At 39.3% G+C, this 23,551-nt stretch overlaps 1 protein-coding gene across 6 annotated transcripts in view; it reads left to right on the top strand.

The window, feature by feature from the left end:
• LOC150085455 (uncharacterized) overlaps positions 1-23,551 on the top strand; it is a 1,845,429-nt gene that overhangs the window by 1,779,850 nt on the left and 42,028 nt on the right. For all 6 annotated transcript variants that reach the window (XM_090374043.1, XM_090374041.1, XM_090374042.1 and 3 more), the window contains one exon: positions 19,426-19,594. In XM_090374043.1, coding sequence (XP_090230169.1) covers positions 19,426-19,594 — 169 coding nt within the window. The remainder of the gene's footprint in view (positions 1-19,425; positions 19,595-23,551) is intronic.

Below are 23,551 nucleotides of genomic sequence, written 5' to 3'. Positions count from 1 at the left end.
CAAAGATATTCTGATTTCTCCCCAATTTATACAGATGGCTCTAAATCTAATTCAAATGTTGGAGCAGCTGCAGTGTTTCCAAATACAATTGTATCAGCTTCCCTTCCATCAGAATTTAGTATATTTTCTGCTGAATTATACGCAGTAAAACTAGCTTTAGAAAATCTCTATTCTGACTGTTTCTTAAAATCTGTTATTTACACTGATTCCCTCAGCTCAATCATGTCGTTATGTCATTCCTCAGATAAAGTTCACTCTATACTAGATGAAATCAGAAGCTTATTACTGCAAATTAAAGAACGCAATCAACAGGTCACTTTTTGCTGGATTCCAGCATATTCCGGTATTTTAGGCAATGAACTGGCCGATAAAGCTGCAAAAAATCCAACTACCTTAGATTTAACCAATATCCCTGTTCCAGCATCAGATTATGCACTAACCGTTCATGCTGCTTGCCTATCACAATGGACAGCACTCTGGCACACTCAGACTAATAATAAACTCTTTCGGTTTAAACAAGACCCAAAAATTTGGCGCTCCAGTGTCCGTACATCGAGACGAGAAGAAGTAGTCCTCTCAAGGGCAAGAATAGGACATACTCATCTGACCCACCTTCATTTATTGACAGGAGATGGTCCACCACAATGTACACATTGTTCTAACAATTTGACTGTAAAACATATTCTTATTGGCTGCCTCTATTATAAACAAGCCAGAACTTCATCCTTGATCTCACTGGTTAATCTTCATAAACCAATAACTCTTGAAAATCTGATTGGTGATAAGGCAAATATTTCTGAATTTTTTGACTTTCTCAGGCAAACTGGGCTTTTTAATTATTTCTGATTTCAGATTTTCTTCTGATTTATGGAAAACTCATGTTTTAATATAATAAGTGAATAGGCACATTATAGCCTTAGCAGCTTATGTGCCATTAAGCCTCCATAACAACAACAACAACAACCAGCATATACCAATGAGTGTTCCCTTTGGCAGCATGAAAAAAAAGATACAGCGGTACAAAACCGAACATAACATAACCTACCAAGAGGCCAAAAAATCCCTTCCGGTTCCAAATACTAATACACATATCAATTTCTACCCAAACGGAGGTAACTATACCACCAAGTAAATCACTAGCTGAATGGGCAAGTTCATTGTTGTCCCCAGTACCAATGCACCAAACGAAAAACAAACAAAGCAAAGCCATAAATACCCCAATCTCAGTACAACCTGATGCCATTCAACAGAATACCACAGTATCTACTACTCCTGACTCAAACCAAACAGAATACATGGACTCAGAAGACAATTTAAATCACAACGAACAGGTTCTAGAACTGTTCACCACTGAAGATATGGATCCAGGGAAACCTTATTTCCCAAAGAAGGGGAAAGGTAAACTTGAGCGAGGCAAATCTTCTGTCCCTCGAAAAGAAGTCGAGGGTTCCACTAAACCCAAATAATGCTTACTTTCTTACAGTGGAATTGCAGAGGCTATCGTAGTAATTTGTCCGGCATCCGAGATCTCCTTTCACAATATGACCCTATTGCCTTTTGCTTATAGGAAACCAATCTGACACCAAATATAAATGTTTCCCTTCGGAAATACATAATACATCGTCAAGATCGTGTTGCACAAAATCCGAACAATCCTGCTGGTGGAGGAGTAGCACTGATCATCAATCCCCAGATACCCTCAAAGCCACTCCCACTAAAAACAAACCTTGAAGCAGTTGCTGCATGAGTCAATATTAACTTTGATTTAACCATAGTCTCGTTATACTTGCCACCTAACCAAAATATAAGCTATGCCGACTTAGAAGAATTAGTAATACAACTTCCCAAACCCTACTGTATCTTAGGAGACCTCAACAGTCAACATCCGCTCTGGGGAAACCATAATCTGGACAAGCGTGGACAGATCATTGAAAAACTACTTGATCAACAGAATCTGATAACTCTCAATAATGGGTCTCACACCTATACACATCTTCCGACAGGATCTACATCAGCTATTGATGTCTCTCTGTGCACAGCAACCATATATCCTCTATTTGGATGGACTATTCACAGCAATCTGCTGGGCAGTGATCATTATCCTGTGATATGTCGCATTAACACAAGCATTCCCCACCTTTCTTATCGGATCCCCAAATGGAACTTTTCCAAAGCTGAATGGGATGTGTACAAGCAGCTAGCAATACTAAAAGAAAACCAGATCCAACAAACATCCATAAACCTGGCAGTAGAATACATATCTAATCAAATACAGGCAAGAGCAAATGCAAAACGAGTCAGGCAGACTAGCAGAAGGGAAGCATGGAGACGCTTTGCGTCCACAATCACAAGCAGGACAAAAGCTCAAACAATATGGGCAAAAATACAGCGGATGTACGCAAAACACCCACGTGTCAACTGTCCCATGCTCACTGTCAATGGCCATGATATCACAAAACCTTAGGAGATTGCAAACACCCTGGGTAGAGCTTTCATGAATATATCAGCTGCGATATCATATTCGCAATATTTTCAGGCACACAAAGCACAAGTGGAAAAAAACCGTATCAATTTTGAATCAGCATCATTTTCTGCATACAATCTCCCTTTCACAATGTCAGAGTTGCATCATGCTCTATCATCTACTAAACTCAGTGCAGTAGGGCCAGATGGAATCCACTACATCATGATAGCAAAACTCACCGAACCGGCTCTCAAGACTCTGTTACTCCTCTACAACAGAATATTCAAAGAAAATACATTCCCCGACAAATGGCATCATGCGTACATTCTGGCTTTTCCAAAACCAGGCAAAGACCCTACAAATCTGCAACATTATCGACCCATTGCACTCACTAGCTGTATGAGCAAGGTCATGGAAAAAATGGTCAATGCCCGACTAACCTGGTTTCTAGCTCAAAATGATCTCCTAAATCCTGTACAATGTGGTTTCCGGGAAGGTAGATCCACTCTTGACCTTTTGATCAAGACAGAAATAAACATCGTGATGCCTTCGTCCGAAAAGAACATCTTGCAATGGTCTTCTTTGACATCGAAAAAGCTTTTGACACTTCTTGGAGATATGGTATTATGCGAACCTTATACGATCTGGGATTTCGCAGACATCTACCACAGTTTATCAGAAACTTCCTGCATTGCCGCTCATTTCAAGTTAAAGTTCACAACCACTTATCTTCAAAATTCATCCAGGAAGAAGGAGTACCACAAGGGTCAGTGCTAAGTGCCACTCTCTTTAGTATAATAATGAATTCAATAACACACGACCTACCACAAACAATATCCATACCCTGTACACTGATGACTTCAGTATCGCCTGCCATTCGCCTAACATGCGAATGATAGAAAGACAGTTGCAATGTGCCATCAACAAAATAGCTAAATGGTCCCAAAACAATGGATTTCGTCTCTCACACCAAAAAACAGTTGGGATACACTTCTGTAGGAAGCGTAACCTACACCAACATCCGGAACTTAGACTAGAAAATCAAGTCATACCAGTTGTCCCTAGTGTCCGCTTTCTGGGTGTGATATTCGACCAAAAACTCACTTTCCTTGATCATATAAAAACGCTCCGGACTAACTGTCTTAAAAAGCTTAACATTTTAAGAGTTCTATCGGGCACAACGTGGGGAGCTGACCGTTACACGCTGCTCCATCTCTACCGGGCACTAATACGGTCATGTCTGGATTATGGTTCTGTCGTATATAGCTCTGCTAGACCAAGCGCTTTACGTTGGCTTGATCCTGTACACCACAGCGCTCTTCGTCTTGCACTGGGGGCATACCGTACATCACCGGTTCAGAGCCTATATACCGAAGCGCATGAAACACCCTTACAGCTACGCAGACAAATGGTTTTATTAAATTATGCCGCAAAATTCAAAGGGCATCCAAACCACCCCACTTGGAACGGTGTTTTCTATCCTAAATGGGAAAACCTTTATAGAGCTTACCCATCTATAAACCCACCAACCGGGATACGTCTTCGCTCACTACAAGCTGACTGGCAAATTGACCTGAGTAAGATACAGCCTACTGCCTCTCATGCAGTCCTGCCATGGATGTATCATATGCCGCCGTGTGACTTTTCATTCACAGCCTGGGGAAAACACACCATGTCCCAACAGAACATGCTACAAATACATGCCACACTGAGAACCCAGCACGGCCAGTACACACCGATCTACACAGATGGATCTAAAACTGAAAAGCATGTTGGTGCAGCAGCAGTACTTCCTAACATCACTTTGTCCAAAAAACTCTCCACTGAATGTAGCAGCTATACTGCAGAACTCTGTGCTATCCACATAAACTACACGCTCTTAAGAACTAGACTGCACAGCGTTATTTATACTGACTCCATTAGTGCTATCCAAACTATACAACACAATACAAAAAATGATAACCCCTTACTTAGACAGATCTGGAATACTCTGACTAAATTAAACCAGAAGAAACAACAAGTTCTGTTATGTTGGATCCCTGGTCACGCTGGCATTTCTGTAAACGAATAGACCGACCTAGCTGCCAAAACTGCTACCGATCCTATAGACCAATCCTTCACTACTCCTACATCTGACTATAAGTACATTATAAATAAATGATGCCTTGAGTAATGGCAACATATCTGGCAGAATCAAGCCAAGAATAAGCTACTTTGCATAAAAAAAAGATCTAAAACCATGGAGATCTAGTATACGTGAGAACTGACATGAAGAAGTCGTATTAGCCCGATTAAGGATAGGCCACACACACACACCTGACACATCTTTATTTGCTTGCAGCCACTGACTCACCACTGTGTACAAACTGCAACACTCAGCTCACTGTCCATCATCTACTTATTGATTGTCCCAAGTACAGTACTGAGCGACAAGCTATGCTTATCTCATTTCCTACGACGAACACCTCTCTCAGTATTTTTGGCTTACTAGCAGACACCACATGTGACCAATATTTTTGATTTCCTCAAACAGATAAAACTATACAACACGATATAAACTTGAATAACATCTATACAGATAGAACTATGTATTTAACATCACCATAGTTAGGCGCATTATGGCCTTTGCTGTCCTTGCGCCGTAAAGCCCATAAGAAACAACAACAACATTCTCTTCAGATGATCTAGAAAATCTAATAGAGCAACTACCACATCCGTTCTGCTTCCTTTGAGATTTCAATGCACATCATTCTCTGTGGGGTTCTCCAAAAATAGACAAGAGAGGTAAATTAATAGAATCACTTCTTGATATTTGTCAACTTTTGAACACTGGTGAGCCTACCTATATCCATTTTTCTACAGAAACCATGAGTGCAATAGATCTATCAATCTGTTCTCCCTCTATATATACCAATATGGAGTGGTTTGTTCTTGAAAATCCAGTGAGTAGTAATCATCTACCGATCCTCTGCAAGCTGCAAACACGGGTAAATCCCCCTTCGCTGCGTTGCTCCACTTGGAAATTTCGTAGAGCACATTGGAATGAATATGCCTCACATATCCAATTTAATGACGAAATAGTCCATTCCCAGCCCATAGATAATGTTACAGAACACATAACTAACCAAATATTGCAAGCTGCCAATTCTGCAATACCAAAATCTTTGCAGGGGAAGCATAAACATAGTAATTCCTGGTGGAATTAGGATTGTACACACACCGAACAGGAAAAAAACAAAGCTTGGAACTTGTTTTGCAAATTTTCCATAACTAATAACTTAATCACCTTTAAAAGGCTGAAAGCCAAATTCCGCCAAATAAGACGAAAAGCAAAAAAAGATGCGTGGATTAGCTTTTCCTCAAGTATAAATAAGGACACGGACAGCAGAATCATCTGTAGGAAAATACAAATGCTTAATGGCAAATATGTTCAGTCCCCAGCTACAATATTAAATTGGGAAGGGAAGGAGTTGTCATCACAGGGAGAAATAGCAAATGCCTTAGCGGAATCATTTGCCAGTACATCAGCAATATCCACCCACAACCCAACCTTTCAACGAATTAAAGAATCTGCAAACAGCAAAAGATCAATTTTTCTACAATAGTTTCACATCCATACAACCAGCCATTCACATTAACAGAACTTTTAGGGGCACTCAATAAAACATCCAGTAGTGCTGCTGGTCCTGATGGGATCTGCTGCATAATGTTAAAGCAACTTGACAACAGAGCCAAAAGAACACTGTTAAAATATTACAACAGAATATTCTTAGAAAATATCTACCCAATCTCCTGGCGTAACTCAATTGTTCTAGCCTTCCCGAAGTAGTTATGTGGAAAGGATCACTCCTTTCCACATAACTACCGTCCGATTTCACTGACTAGTTGTTTAGGCAAAGTCATGGAAAAAATTATGTACAGGCGGCTAACGTGGTTCCTGGAAACAAACAACTTGCTAAACAATAACCAGTATGGTTTTCGGAAGGAGCAGTCCATGCTAGATGTGATGATAAAAGCAGAGGCAAACATCCGTAATGCCTTCATAAGGAGAGAACATCTAGTCATGATTAATCTCGATATTGAGAAAGCGTTTGATACCACCTGGCAATATGGTGTACTTCAAGATCATTCTTTTGGCTTGAAAGGGCAGTTACCCCAATTTATTCAAAACTTCCTGTTTCAATTTAGATACATGAACAATTTATCCAAATCATTTGAACAAGAGGAGGGTGTACTGCAGGGTTCCATTCTCAGTGCAACATTATTTTCAGTAAGAATTACAAACATGATACGGGATGTACCAAATACAGTAGAAACGTACATGTTTGCTGATGATCTCATAATCTCTTGTAAATGCCAAACTATGAATACCATTGAAAGGCAACTTCAAATTTCTATAGCTAAAATAGAATCATGGGCATTACGGAATGATTTCTCTCTAGCAGAAAAGAAATCTACTGCAATTCATTTTTGTAAAAAACGCAAACTACATCCGGACCCAGAAATATATTTAAAAAAATGCCTAATACCTGTTACCAACAAGTTTCGTCTGTTGGGGTTATACTTAGACAATAAACTTAATTTTGCTTCTCATATAGCTTATCTGCGGACAGTTTGTCTTAAAAAACTGAACATCCTAAGAGCAGTCTCTGCTATGTCCTGGGGTGCTGATATCTCCTACATCTCTATAGAGCTTTAATAAGATCACGCTTGGATTATGGGTCACCGGTCTATGACTCTGCAAGGAAAAGTTCCCTACTACATCTGGACACCATCCAGCATAGTGCCCTTAGGATAGCTGTGGGAGCCTTCAGAACATTCCCAGTTCATAGCCTGTATATTGAGGCAAATGAACCTCCTCTTCATCTCAGAAGAAAACTTTTACTGTAACTATGCAGCAAAGATTAAATGCAATCCATCCCACCCCAGCTAGCAGTACTTGTTTGAACTCTCAGTTCACCATGCTATATCACAATAAACCCAACGAAAACCACCCCGCAGGGCTTCAAGAACTCTTACTCAATTGGGATATTAACTTTCAGAACATATTCGAGGATCTTGCCACTCCAGAACCTCCCTGGATTGATTTCTCACCTCTCTGTGACAATTTCTTTTTAAGATGGGGAAAATCCTCCATGGCAAATATCACCTTTCAACAGCTACACAAATTGCATTCCTAGGCCAACTCAGAGAAAGTACAAATTTATACTGATGACTCCAAAACAGATGTGGTTGTAGGTGCTGCAACAGTTTCTTCCACCTTCTCAGTAGCTCTATCTCTTCCTACTGAATGCAGTATCTATACCGCAGAACTAATTAGCATTAGTAGAGGCATTTGATGCAAGAAAGCAAGCTTATGCAGAATCAGCCAAAAAAAGAAAAAAAAAAAAACCACTTCCACTTCACCCCTCTGTTCGTTCAAAATACCTGTCCAGCTGAGCCTTAAACGTCTATCCTACATCTGTCTTTCCTCAATTTGAATTTATGCCCTCTCAGGTGATTATTCTGAGCGACAGGAAGAATCCCATCAGCATTGAGCATGCTCAAACCATTCAATGCTTTATACACCTCTATCAAATCACCTCGCTGGTGCCTAGTCTCTAGACACTGTAATTTGCAAAACTTAAGCCTTTCTTCGTAAGAGCACCCCTTTGTTCCATTCACTAATCTTGTTGCCCTTCTCTGTACTCGTTCCAGCAGCTCTACATCCTTCTTGAAATGAGGCCTCCAGACCTGACCATTGCCTTATACAAGGGAATAATCACCTCCTTATCCCTGCTAGAAAAATTCCTATACAGTAATACCCCGACTTACGCGAACTCGGAGTTACGCGGTTCTTGATTTTTTCGTTTGGCAACGCTGCCGCCCACTATCTTCAAGGTCGTTTTTCTTATGTTATCGATATACGGTGCGACGGCGGAGAATGAGAGCGAAAGATGAACAAAATTCAACTTTGCTGCTTTTATGTTTTTTATATCAGTGAAGGGGAAACACATTTCACCATAATAACGTAAAAACCAACACAATTCCAGCTATCGGTATAATCGCAAATGCAATTAGATCGACTTTACTACCAGTTTATAACAGATTTCACTAGCAGAAACGCAACTGGATTTTTTATTGTTTTATGGTAGTAACCCCTAGAAATGTGAGGTGTTAATAGTGTATCTCTGCCTTTATGGTGTTGTTTATTCAGTTGCTACATGCATGCAGCTTTGTTTATGCGTATCAAGCGTGCCTCCTCGTTTTGTAATTGTGCTTTATTCCCTAAAAATGAGTAAAATACTTAAAAGGTGTGAAAAGGAAGCGTACTGGTGAAGACACTGCAGATTCAGAGAGAAAAAGAAAAGCAATTATCGATAAACAGAGGCGGACTGGGTCAAAAATTCTTACCCGGGAAAATTTATAGTGGCCTCATACTATGGTTTATGGCCAAAATCACACCGGCCCACCGGGGTTTCCCCGGTAAGGCTTATGGCCAGTCCGCCTCTGTCGATAGAGAAAAAATATGAAATTGTGAAACGCTTTGAGCGAAATGAAAGACCATGTGATATTGCACGTGCTACAGGCCTAAATGAAGCAACGGCGAAAAGCACATGACAATTGCAAACTTGACAGGTCGAAAATTGAAAAGGGCTCAATTGTAAAGGGCTTAAAAATTTTAGAAAACATAGACTCCAACGAAGAACGCGTTATAGCTACAAAGCAAGGAATAAAAAAATTATTATTAGCTTGCTACGAAGAAATTCTGCGTGAAAAAAAGAACGCGCTGTGTCGTCAGACGAATTTGTTAGATTTTATGAAGCCATCGACATCGAAATAACTTTTTAACGTAAGTCATTTGTTTTTTTAATACATATTTTGTATTAATATTTTGTATTAATATGTATAAAGAACTGCAATTTTATTAATATTTTTCTTCTAAACTAGGTGTTTTTGTTAGTCCTTGGTCCCAATTAAGCAAAATTTATATGTATTTATATGCAAAGTTGTACCCCGACTTATGCGAATTCGACCTACGCGATTTTCATCGGACCCACCTATCGCGTAACTTCGGCGTATTACTGTATATCATTGACAATACACCATGAGCTACTCTTGCAGCCCATCTGCACTGCTCAGAGAACTTCATATCTGCCTGCACAACCACCCCCAGGTCCCTTTCATTCTCTACCACTGTCAGTGTAGTACCACAGAGTTGATACGTTGCTCTGGGGTTGCTGTTTCCCATGTGTAGTACTTTACATTTGTTAATGTTAAACTTCATTTGCCACCTCTCAGCCCATCTGCTCAACCTTTCCAGATCCTGCTGCAGCAGCATAGTGTCAGTAGTGTCCTTGACAAACCTGCCAACCTTCGTATCGTCTGCAAACTTGGATATTAAGCTTGATATACCATCATCAATATCATTTATGAATACAGAAAACAATAATGGACCCAACACTGAGCCCTGAGGGACTCCAGTAATAACATTAGTCCACGATAAGCAGTGTCCATTGATTACCACTCTCTGTCTTCTCCCCCTCAGCCACCCCTTCATCCACAGCAGCAATTTGCCTCCAATGTCACACTGCTCCAATTTGTGCAGCAGTCTTCCATGTGCAACAGTATCAAAAGCCTTTCTAAGATCCAAATATATAATATCAAAGTTATTCCCTGCATCCAGTTCCTTTGTGACTGCATCATAGTATCCAATCAAATTGGTCAGGCAAGACTTCCCCTTAACAAAACCATGCTGTGTCCGAGCTATAACTGAAGTCTTGTCTAAATGATCCTGCAGTGCTTCTTTAACTAGTGCCTCCATTAATTTTCCTGGAACAGAAGTTAAACTCACAGGTCTATAATTGCTTGTGTCAGCCTTTCATCCTCCTTTGTGAATTGGGGTCACATTTGCACATCTCCAGTCTGCGGGTACCTCCCCTGAGTCCAAGGAAGCTCTCATAATTATGGCTAAGGGTTTGCTTACTTCCTTTGCTGCCTCCTTTAATATAACTGGATAGATCCCATCCACCCCGGGTGCCTTTCTTGTGTTTATCTTCAACAGTTTCTCCTCCACTTTACTCTTAGTTATTACAAAATTCTCTAGCTTACTGCTAGAGTTGAATACACCTCTGGCTTTCCCCTCGCTAAATAACTCCTCATGTGTGAATGTCGATGCAAAATATTCATTTAGTTTGTTAGCTACCTGAGCAGGATCATCAACAGTTGACCCATCGATATCAAGTGGACCAATCTGATTCATCCCCTTCCTTCTAGAGTTTACATAAGTAAAGAACTCTTTGCTGTTTTTCTTTGCATCCCTTGCCAAAGATTTCTCGTACTCTGCCTTCGCCTGCCTAACCTCCTTTGTAACTTGGTTACAGATCAACTTGTATCTATCATAGGCTTCTGTGTCATGTGTTAATTTGTATGTATCCCATGCATGTTTCTTCTCTGCCATATGCCTCATCAGTTCATCTGACATCCATTTAGGCCTAAACCTTGAACAATATTTCTTAGTTGGTATGTAAAGCCTAGTAGCTTCCAAGATAAGTTCTTTGAATGCTTCCCATTTTGCATTTGCTGTTGGTAACATCATCAGTTGGTCCCACTGTATAGAATTTAAATACTGTCTCAGTCCATCGTAGTCGCCTTTACGAAAGCAATAACCCTTCCCTTTACCCCTAATGGTAGTTACCTCTTTGAGTAAATCCCACTTCAGCACACTGTGATCACTGCCACCTAGTGGTTCATTTATCTGCAGATTCTTAATGCATGAAGAATCACTGCTGATAATCAAATCAAGAGTATTCCTCCCTCTAGTTGCACTCCGCATAGCCTTGGGAGCATTCCGTACTTCTCCAGTTCAAAGTCTCTATGCTGAGGCTTATGAACCACCACTTCACCTCAGAAGACAAGAACTCCTTCTATCTTATGCAGCTAAAATAAAGTGTTTTCCAAACCATCCTGTGTTCAAAACATTATATACACCAATATGGGAAAATATGTACAGAATACACCCAACAGTTAACAAACCAGCAAACATACGCATCAAAGAGCTACTTCCAATTTGGTCTCTTGATTTCAACAAACTAGCTATTATACGAAATGCACCAAAACCCCCCTGGGAAATAACATCACCAAACTATGATACCTACTTTCAAACTTGGGGAAGACATTCCCTACCAGCAAGCAGCTTTCAACAACTACATGCTGCATATCTAGAGAAATATCCACAATATGCACAAATCTATACAGATGGATCGAAAACCGATACAAAAGTAAGCGCGGCAGCAGTTTTCTCTGATACTACAATAATCCAAGTCCTCCCAACAGAATGTAGCATCTTCACAGCTGAATTGCAAGCAGTGAAGTTAGCAATAGACCAAATATGGAAGAAAAAGCTACCCCATAGCCTGATCTTCACAGATTCCCTCAGTACGATGCAAGCAATACAATGTGACACAAAGAATTTCCATCCAACTCTAAGACAAATCCAAGTTACCCTAAACAAAATTCTTAAAAGAAAACAAGACGTCACTTTTTGTTGGATTCCTGGACATATGGGAATTAAAGGAAATGAACAAGCAGACCAAGCAGCAAAAATGGCAACCGGCACCCTTTCTTCAACCACCAAAGTCCCATTTACAGACTACAGACATAGTATCAAAGTGAACAGCAAAAAACAGTGGCAAAGAATATGGAGTGAGCAAACACATAATAAACTTTTTCAAATTAAACCAGTTTTAAATCAGTGGAAATCCAGTGAAAGAGATGTCCGAAAAGAAGAAGTAACCCTTGCCAGGTTACGAATAGGGCACACATATCTAACCCATTCCTATCTACTTAAATCCGAAGAACCACCTCAATGCAGTCAGTGCCATGTACAACAAACAGTAAAACATTTACTATTAGATTGTCCAGCCTTTATAAATGAAAGAAAAATAGCCTTTAGTTCTGTAACTAAAAATCAAGATGCTCTAGTTTTGGAAAACATTCTAAGTGAAGAAAATAAGGTAAGAGAAGTTTTTCACTACCTAAAATCAATAGGCTTATATAATCAGATTTAAAACACAAAAATCACCACAAGTCAACGAATCCATTTGAACTCCATCTCTTCATAAAGTCAGGTATTATTTAAATCCAAAATTTGAAAGAAACCAGACTAGGAAATCAAAACCGAGAGAGGTGCATTATGGCCACAGAAGCCGATGCGCCAACAACTAATAAACAACAACAACAACAACCCTCTAGTTGCCTCCCGAACATGCTGATGTAGAAAACAATCATCCAATAAATCCACAAAAGCCTTGCTAGTGTGTGAGTGACCAGCCCCCAAACTCCAGTCAATATCTGGGAAATTAAAATCTCCCATTATAAGACTCTCTGATTTACTGGCCCACTCTATTTCCCTGTACAGTTTCTTATTATACTCATCAGAGTCATTAGGCCTATAGCACACTCCTACTCTCAATTTTGATCTCCCAATGCTTATGTCACACCAAACTGACTCGACACTGCACTGTCCAGCGATGTCCACTGGCTTCACTTCCTTGGATTTTATGTATTTCTTAACTAATAGCATAACCCCTCCTCCCTTCCTATCCAGTCTATCCTTTCTGTAGACGTTGTACTCCCCAAATTCCAGTTCTGCATTCCTTATATCTGTGTGACACCAAGTCTCTGATATCCCATTTGCAATAAAACTGGCTCTAGACAACATAATCAACTTTCATATTGAGCAATCTCTTATTTATACAGACTCCTTAAGCGCAATAACTGCCATTCAATCTACTCTTTCTCCCTATCACCCCATTCTTAAAGACATCAGGTCTAAATTATCTTACTATCAAACAGACAACCAGAAAGTTAGCTACTGCTGGTTCCCTGGCCATGTCGGCATCCCAGGTAATGAACATGTGGATTCCGCTGCTAAACATCCCGACTCTGGATTTTGGCACAATATGGCCCAAGAACCCTTGTGCCAAAAAACCTCAAATACTACTACTACTACTTACAAATGCCTGATCTCAATTTTTGAAAGTCAAAAGTTGGAAGATATGCTCCTGGAATGAACAACTTGCTTAAAGTCATTCCTCCATCAATTAACATGTACACATAACTCTCAATATTTTATCAGTCACAAAGTAGAATATGATTGAACATCCACAAATAATGGTAAACAAGATAGATCAATGGACAAAACTGAATGGATATGAAATAGCTAAAGACAAATCATCTATAATTCACTCCTGTGAACTCCATGCTCTCCATCCAGAACCATCCATTATTTTAAATAATTCTCCAATTCCACTAGTGCATACCTTTTCTTAGTGGAATTAGTGTCAGATAAAAATCTGAATTATAATGAACATATGCAAAGACTTCACATGACCTGGATCTCTAAAAAAAAAATGTCCTTTGAGCAATCCCTTCCATGAACTGGTATGCAAACAGAAGTATGTTACTCCAGATATATAAGCCCTTCATAAGATCTTGTTTGGATTATGAAGCTGCAATAATAAATTTCAGAAAAGCAGTCCATATCACCTGTATGTAGCCTATGCCAATGCAACAACCTCCACTATATTTATGACAGAAATTCTTACTATGTAGTAAAAGTATGATGTATACCATCTCACCTGATTCACAATATACATTCTAAATCAGGTGAGATGGTATACTTTGTACTTTCAGTCTCTGATCCTAATGGACTACTAAATTTAATGAAAGTTGATCAATTGAGATTAGGATAAGAGACCACCCAAAAAATGGAAACTAGATCTAATTAGTATTGCTTCCAATTCTTCAAACTTAGAACAAAAGGCATACAGATTAGAAGATAATGTGTAATGGTTCTATGGAGTAAAAAGCTACTTCTACAATACTATTCAGAAAATACACACTTCCTATTATGTAGAGAACTAAGTCTGGATCCAAGTACATATGAATGGATCTAAGTCAGTCTCTGACTGTCTCTGCTTTTATCCATCTTATTACAATCTCTCTAGATTTTTCTCTGAAATGCTGCATATCCACTGCTCAGCTATGTGCAATTAAATTGGCCACAGACAATTAAGAAACATGACTTTTTTCCTGCTCTAATCTACTGACTGTCTTCTGCAGTCACTGCGCTAACACAGTGAGGATCCAATGGTCACCAGTTATTACATTATATTAAGGACAAAATCAGTGAATTCCACCAAGCAAGAAAGAAAGTAATTTTCTTTTTGATTCCCAGGCATGTCAGAATACTGGGTAATGAATAATTACAGAGCTCAAAAAAAAAAAATCCAACTGAAACATTACAATCAGATGTAAAAGTAATGCCATATACAGATTTTAGGGCTACTTTTCTTGAAAAAACATTACAATATGGACAAAAGCATGCAGAGGGAGCAACTATGCAACAAACTTCGCAGAACAAAGCATTATCTTCACAAATGGAATTCCAGTTCAAGCTCTAGCAGGAAAGAAGAGATTGTCCTTTCTCAGTTATGGATTGGACACACCTTCCTTACACATTATCAACTGCTCTCCAGTGAAAATCCTCCTATCTGCACCCTAGAGCCAACTCACTGTCAGATATACTTTAGCAGACTGTCCCTATTTAGCCACTGTTTGAGATGAAACTTTTCAGTGGATCCATATCTGGAAATGCAGCTAACTATCACTCATTAACTTGGTTATGTAGCAAAGTTTGATGAATTATTTACATATCTTAAGCATCTTGAGATATATAACTTGCTTGGACATTAAGTAAATGATAACTTAAACAAATTGAAAGACACACCTTGGCTATAAAGACCTTGTGTCATTAATTTTCTTTTCTACTACCTGTCAGATTTCTAGACCACTCAGATTGACTCATCAAAGAAATCTGTATATAAATTCCAGTGAACCTCCCTGTCACCTTAGCAGAAAGGTGCTGCTTCTTAACTATGCAGTTAAATGCCTGCTTCTTGCTCCGCCTAATGAACTTTTCTCTAATCCACTGTGAATAAACATGTTTCCAAACAAATCTAATGAAAATAAATATACAGGAATGAGTTTGCAAGACCTAATGCAGCAATGAAATGCGTATCTTGTAAATATTTATTTAAACTTAGAACTAATACAGTTTCCTTGTACAATGTATATACTTCCCTGTGATAGCTACTTTCATCAGCAGGGGAACACTCACTGTCAAGTAAAAACATTCAACAATTACATGCAGCCCACCTTTGCCAGTGTTCAAGCTCTACAAATTTATATTGATGATTCAAAATGTGATACAGAACTGGAGCCATAGCCCTCCCATCATCTACTGCCTCTGTTTTACTACCAGAAGCCATCTTATTAGCATACAGTTCTGCTGTGTATTCTGTTCAGAACGTCGTGCAGTTAAAATGGCTTGTGGAACATGTTTGACAAGTGTCTCATACAGAAGAAATAGCTATTCTTTCTTTCAAATATATATTACATCTGTATATAATTATTATTAATAATATAATTTTTTTTTTTTTTTGTGTGAACCCCAAACACGAGAGGTATTAGAACCTATAGTACTTAGTACCATGCTTGGGTTGGAGGTTGAGAAGACGAAAGAAGATATTTGTTGACATTGGACTTGAACTTCTGTAGATTGTAATTTTCAGGAAATACATATGAAGCAAGGTTGTTCCAGAAAACGGCAGTTGAATGAATAAATGAGGAAGATGAAAAGTTGGTTCTGTGGGTTTGAAGTTGGACAGTAAATGGATGATGGCTGGTGGCGGCACATGTTCGGACTGTTTTGAAAGAGAGAGCGGGAATTATAGAAGCCAATTCAGAAGAACATTGCCCATGGAAGTATCTGTAGAAGAGGCATGCAGCAGAAACAGTGCGTCTATAAGAAAGCGAGTGGAGAGACTGTTAGAGATGAATCATTAATTAACCTAACTGCCCTCTTCTGAATGGAATCAAGAAGCCTGAGAGAGGTTTTGGGGGCACCACCCCATATGTGGGAACAATATTCCATGGCAGGGCGGATTTGCGATTTATACAGAGTGAGCAGCTGTTTGGAAGAAAAGTAACGCCGAGAGCGAAAGAGAAAACCAAGTTTTTTAGATGCAGAGGAAGCAATATTTGTAATGTGCTTGTGCCAAGAGAGATTAGAAGTCAGGGTAATCCCCAAAAGAGATATATCATTTTGCCTAGAAATCGGAGTGTCATTAAGATAAGCATAGGAGCAGAAGAATCCTTTTTGCGAGATATAAGACAAGACTGAGTTTTAGAAGGGTTGAAATCAACTAAGTTGTCTTTGCTCCACTGGAGAATTACCTGAAAATCGGCATTTAGGGAATTGGCAGCAGATTTTCGAGAAGTTGAAGCTGATTGAGCAGGACAAGGTTTCTCAAAATGGAAAATTGAATGCAATGTGCTATCATCGGCAAAACTATGGATAGGATTTCCAGTCAATGGAAGAAGGTCATTGATATACAAGAGGAAAAGAGTGGGGGAAAAAACTGAACCTTGGGGGACACCGGCATTAGTGGAGAAGTTAGAAGACAGAGAGCCATCTACCATCACCCTCAGTGAGCGATCCGAGAGAAAACTGGATAACCAACTACTAAAAACAGTTGGCAAACCATAAGATGGAAGCTTGTTTAGAAGACCTTTATGCCAACCACGATCAAAAGCCTTTGAGATGTCAAGAGCAACTACTTGTGTTTCACCGAACCTTTCCATTGAATTAGTCCATAAATGGGTAACATAAGCCAGAATATCACCAGTGGATCGACACTGACGGAATCCATACTGGCGATCGTTGATCAGACGGAAGGTTTCTAGGTAGTTTAAGAGCTGGCAGTTAATTGATTTCTCCATTACTTTAGAAAGAGTAGAAGTAATTGCAATGGGACGATAATTGGATGGGAGGGATTTGTCACCCTTTTTAGGAACTGGCTGGATATGAGCAAATTTCCAAGCAGAAGGAAAAACACCTTTGGAATAAGAAAGTGAAAAAAGGCGTCAAAGAATAGGAGTAAGTTCAGGAGCACAGGTTTTGAGAACAAGTGGAGAAATACCATCAGTACCTGGAGCTTTCTTAACATCAAGATTCATCAAAATCCTTCTGATATCCTTTTCACGGAAGACCACAGGAGGCATTGAATGGAGCGTGTTAGGAATGGTGGGAGGTGTTTTACCAAGATCATTAATACATGTGCTGGACGTAAAATGGGATGCTAGCAGGTCAGCTTTATCCTTGGCTAAAGTGACAACAGAACCATCTGGTTTGGACAGAGGTGGGAGCAGAGATGGGCAAAAGTTGCGGCCAATAGCTTTTGCAAGAGACCAGAATGCTCGGCTACTATTAGGGCAAGAAGCAAGTTTTCTACTCTTAGCCTGTTCAAAGTCTAGTTTGGACTGATTAATAACTGCTTTACAATTGTTGCGAGCTTTGGTGTAGGCAGAAAATGAAACTGAAGAATTAGAAACAAGCCAATTACGATATGCAACATTCTTCTCTTGGACAGCCTTAGCACATTTATTGGAAAACCAAGGTTTAGATAAAGGACGAGATTTTAAAGTGGAGTGTGGGATAAAGGATTCCATTCCTGCAAGAAATGGAATCCTTTATCCCACACTCCTGATCGTGTGATTTCACTGACACGATCTGAGCAAACGTTGACATCAGAAGTTTTGAACCAGTAATCCGACCAAGGAAAAGAAGAAAAAAAGTCTCGCAGGTCATCCCATTTTGCATTCTTGTAATGCCAAACAACACGAGGTTGGGAATAGCAATGAGATAAAGGTTCCATTGGAGAAGAGACAATCACCAAGTTGTGATCTGAAGTGCCTAAAGGACCTCTCACTTCGACCATGTACTTAGAAGGGTTGTTTGTGAGAAAAAGATCAAGCGTATTGGCTGTATGATTAGGATTGTCTGGTATCCTTGTAGGTAAATGAACAATCTGTGCTAGGTCATTAGTAATTGCAAAAGCCTCAGCATCTCGACCTGCTGGGTCGGTGTGACTAGAAAACGGAAGCCAGCTGGAGTTGTGAACATTAAAATCACCAAGGAAAATTACCTCACTGTTAGGAAAGTTGGACTGGAGAAGGTCAGGTTGTAAAGAGAGGAAGTCAAAGAGCTCCAAGTGATTAGTGGAGTTGGGAGAACGGTAGGAACAACAGATGAATTTGACACAATGAGATAGAGAGATTTTAAGCCAGAGAAGAGCAAAGAGAGGAGATTCCAAATTGCGAAGTCTCTGACAGGGAATATCAGAACAGACATATGCACAAGTACCACCTTTGAGGCGAAAGGAATCATACAGCGAATAATTTGGACATCTGAGATGAGCAGTAGTTGAATCAACCGATAACTGAGATTCTGTCAGAAAAAGTACATGGGGTTTGGAAGACTGCAAGTGGAAATGGACATCGTTGAGATTAAAATTGAGACCACGTATATTTGTGAAATGAATTAGGAAGTCCTTACTAATAATACTGTCTAATGTTACTTATAATACTGTCATAACCTTTATGCCAGACTTATTAGATACTTCCCACAAATTTACTCATCAGAACTAGTATATCACTGCACCACTCATTGCAGATTTCAGAGTACACTTGGTATTCTGAAACAGAACCATTTCTGGTATAGAGATTAATATTAAAACATGGATTTTTGAAATTATGAAAATTTTCACACAAAATCACTTTTGTTTTGCTGACGGCAAAAGAAAAGTGATTTCATAACAGCATTAAAAATCATTTTGAATATGAATGTTTTGAATTCTTATTTAAAAATTTTGAAATACATTTTGCTTATTTTAAATTTAAAAGCATATTATTAAAACATGTATTCATACAAAATATCTAGCAGTTGTTCCTTATTTTTTAATTTTGTTTTGTTTTTTATTTTATTATTTATACAAATAAAATAGAGTAGTCATGTTTTTCATTAAAATTACTCATCAGTTTGGAAATTAATTCAGATTTTCTAATTTTCTATATAGGTTCGTGAGAAGAGCGAACGCAGTACGCCAATGCGGCAGACTAGATCTTCAGGCACAGCAGATACAAGCAGTGACATTAGTGGACCAAGCTTCAGTGAAACAGATAGTTTCAGTGCAAAATCAGCTCGCTCACACACTACACCTTCACTGAGCCATCATATCCCAAAAGGTTAGTCAAAGACTATGCAAATTAATTTAAATGTTCCTGAAATGCACTTCATTTACATCCTGCTCTTCCTTCTCTAACATATTCAATTTGTTTTCGGATGATAGGAATATTCATAAAAAGCAACCACAAGCAGCACATAACAATTATTGTATAAGGCAATGATCAGGCCACATCTTGAGTAATGCATACAGGTCTAAAGGCCTCATTTTAGGAAGGATGTAGACTGCTGGAGCAGGTACAGAGAAGGGAAACAAAATTGGTAAGAGGAACAAAGGGATGCTCTTATCAAGAAAGGCTTCAGTTTTGCAAATTACAGCATCTGGAAACTAGGCACCTGCAAGGCAATCTGATTGAGGTGTTTAAGGCTTTGAATGGATTGTGCAAGCTCAGTGCTGATGTGATTCTTCCTTTTGCTCAGACTATGCTAAATTCAAAATGAGGAAGGATAGTTCCAGATTAGATGTGGTGCAGGTGGTTGATTGCTGGAACAAACTTCTGTTCTGAGTTGTGGAAGTGGATAGCCTGAATAAATTCAAGGAAGAACTAGACAAACTATTGGAGGGGATGGATAGGTGAAATGGGAGGATTTTTTTTTATACATACAATTTACTGTGAGTAAAACTGATTTATTAAAATAGATATAGTTTGTTATCCATGGAACACTTTCAAAGCTCTGTACTCCATAACCACAACTGCAAGTATTGTTTTCTATATTTGCCAAAGCTGATCTGCCAAAAAAAAATCTTAAAGAAAACGAGAGACAAACTAACTATCTGTCTAAGCACCTCTGTATTTTTGATGATTTTTAAGCATTTTGATTTATTTCAATCTAAAATATGACATAAAAAAAAAGAGTCAGATATGGTAGTTTGAGTGCTTAGATGCCAGTCCCACTTCTGGATCTGCACACAATAAAACATACATTACACAATTGGTCGAACTCTCCCAACAAGCTTCAAGTACAAAACTGCTTTATATTTTGATTAATATTCATCTTTAAGAATGACTGATAAAAGAAATAGTCGGTACCCGAATGGTGTTGTTTTAAAGAAACATGAAAAATATCTCCATTTCTAATATAGAATGGACTAGAAGGAATAGTTGCAGTGCCAAAATCTGTCAAACAGCTTGAGTCAAATGATGTATTAATTGAAACTGCAAAACACTTTGAACAAATTAATCAGCTTTGGAGGGCTTCTAGTTATAGTACCCCCCCTCCAATATACAACACCCAGTTCAACATAGAGAAGTAATTTTGGACTCAACATGACCGAAAAGAAATACAGAGAGAATAAGGAGTGATGAGGATTAAAAAAATTTCTATTAGAAGAGATGGCAGTATTATCTAAACTAGAAATATCCTGGCATACCCCAACCTCCAGTATCTGTTAAAGCTGGATACTCAGTATTCAGTGCTAATCTACTGTGTTGCTTTAGATACTAGAAGTGTGATCATTCTCAGATAGCTTGCAGGTGTACACCCATCTGTACCACAAATGTCTTTAAAGAGCACAACAATCAAGAGTGCACACCTCCAAAACAAAGATGCCCAAACTGAAAAGGCAAACATCCAGCTTATTCCTAATTATGTGATCTGGAAGAAACAAGAATAATTCAGAAATCTAAAGTCAAGCATAATGTACATTATCCAGAAACCAGAAAAGTAACCTTACTAGCAAATATAGGAAGACTATCCTGTGCCAAAGTAATCTTCAAATGATAATCTGTAAAAACACAAATGGACATAACAGTTATACTGGGTGAAGCTTTCTCTCAAAAAGTACAAGAATTACTACACCCCATCCCAGCTACACAAATAAACAGAAAACACTCTTATCTCAATTACCAACAAAAACTATCACTACTCCTGTTAAACCAAGAAGCAAAGAGCAAGAGAAGAACAGCTTAACTGATTCTAATTCTTCCAAAACCACAATCCTCAATGTGGGCACCTGTACATGGTGATTGGACCTTCCAATGATGTTGCTGGACCTCCTGATTAGCATCACTGGAATACAATGCCCACAGCCTAAGTTCAAGGCTAACATTATAGGAATTTGGTATGTTTGTATGCTGCAACCTATAGAAGTTTGGAAAGGCGAATCTGTGGTTGAGGGGCTCAGCTTCAGCACAGCACTTTGGCCAATACTCAACAAATGGCTTGCCTTGGACCAGTCAGCTAGTGAATTCGTCTGAAAGGGTTAGCCATGTCAATGCCATACTCCTATCCTCATGATCTGAGGGACATGATTTAGGATGACAGTAGTGTGGGTATGGTGGATAGCACTGGCATCCCCTTGGACTCTGTAGTGTGTGGAGAACTCAGGTGCTAAAACAAAATAAAACTATTATGACAATCTAAATTCCCTACCAGAAAATTATACCACTGAAATAGAGAATGTTACTATATCAGGTCCAACACCTAGATACCTAATAATCCATTCCACTGGTCAGAAACCATTAGGGAAAATTTTGTTCTTCTTTATTAAAAAGGCATTGGAAGGGTTGGCAGGTCCTCTAAATGTGTAAAACAGCTGCATTCATTTTGAGGAGGTCCCACATACTGAATGAGGCCTCCCAAAAATGTCTGAAGGGGAGATCAGTTTTGAACTGAAAACTGAAGTAGTGATAGTTGCAAAACAAATGTTAGAATGGAAATCTGTTCTCCAATTTAACTTCATCCTTAATTTCAATACACCTGTATCCCCAAAGTTAATTACAGCTGGGTATTTGAACTGTCCAGTAAAGCCATATATACCTGACATGCTAAAGTGCTTTAAGTGCCAGAAATGTGGCACTCAAAAATAAGGTTAATTTTAAACAAAGTAATTATATAAATGTATAGTGAAATAACAAATTGAATTAATTTACTTCTATTTCAGTCATGGTCTATCATAAAATATTTAATATCTGCATACAACCTTCCCTTCTACTCATCACTAATCCCTCTACTTGTTGAATAGATTGTGTATTGCAATGACCTTGAGTTCATTCTCATGGTGGTAGGACTATCTGCATTCCTACAAATACGTGCTGTTTGCACAGTTTTCAACCCACATTCTTGTGTACACTATATGGTTCAAAGTTACAATCACTGGCAGGGGCAGCAGCAGCTTTTCCTGATGTTACTTTGTTACAACAGCTCTCACAGTAATGTAGCATACACCAATGAGCCAAAACATTATGACCACCTACCTAATATGACGTTGGTCCGACACATGCAGCCAAAACAGCTTGTACTCGGCGAGGCATGGACGCTACAAGATTTCTAAATATGTCTTGTGGTATCTGGTACCAACACATAACCAGCAGATCCTTTAACTCCTGTAAGGTTGAGATGCCACAGATCAGATTTGCTGTTCCAACACAAACCACAGATGCTCAATGGGATTGAAGACTTCGGAATTTGGAGGCCAGGGCAATACCTGGAAGTCTTCTTCATGTTCCGCGAACCAGTCTCGAATGACTGGACCCAGGGTATCCCAGCAGAACATTGCCCAAAGCATAACACCGCCGCCGCCACCACCAGCTTGTTTTCGTCTCATGATGCATCCAGGTGCCATCACTTCCCCAGGTAAACGATGCACACATACCCGGCTGTCCACATGGTGCAACTGGAAACATGATTCATCAGACCAGACGACTTTCTTCCAATCACTCAAGGTCCAGTTTCGATGCATGCTCGCATGCCCATTGTAGCCATTGTCACTGGTGAACCGTGGTTAGCATGGGCACTCAGAGCAGCTTGCGGCTATTCAGCCCCATTTTCAGCAGGGTTCAATGTACTGTGTGTTGTGACACATTACTCCCATCACCAGCATTCCAATTACCGGTGAGCTGAGCCACAATTCTGTTGCCACGTACCATCCGGGTGAGCCTTCACTCACCTCGAGCATCAATGAGCTGTGGTCGTCCAACAACTCGCCGACGGTTCGTGGGTTTCCCCTCCTTGGACCA

The sequence above is a fragment of the Mastigoproctus giganteus genome, chromosome 5 (assembly GCF_048544385.1).
Source record: "Mastigoproctus giganteus isolate SK-2022 chromosome 5, ASM4854438v1, whole genome shotgun sequence".
Taxonomy (NCBI): domain Eukaryota; kingdom Metazoa; phylum Arthropoda; class Arachnida; order Uropygi; family Thelyphonidae; genus Mastigoproctus; species Mastigoproctus giganteus.
Note: the sequence above shows the minus strand (reverse complement) of the source record. Positions and strands in the feature narration are given on the sequence as shown.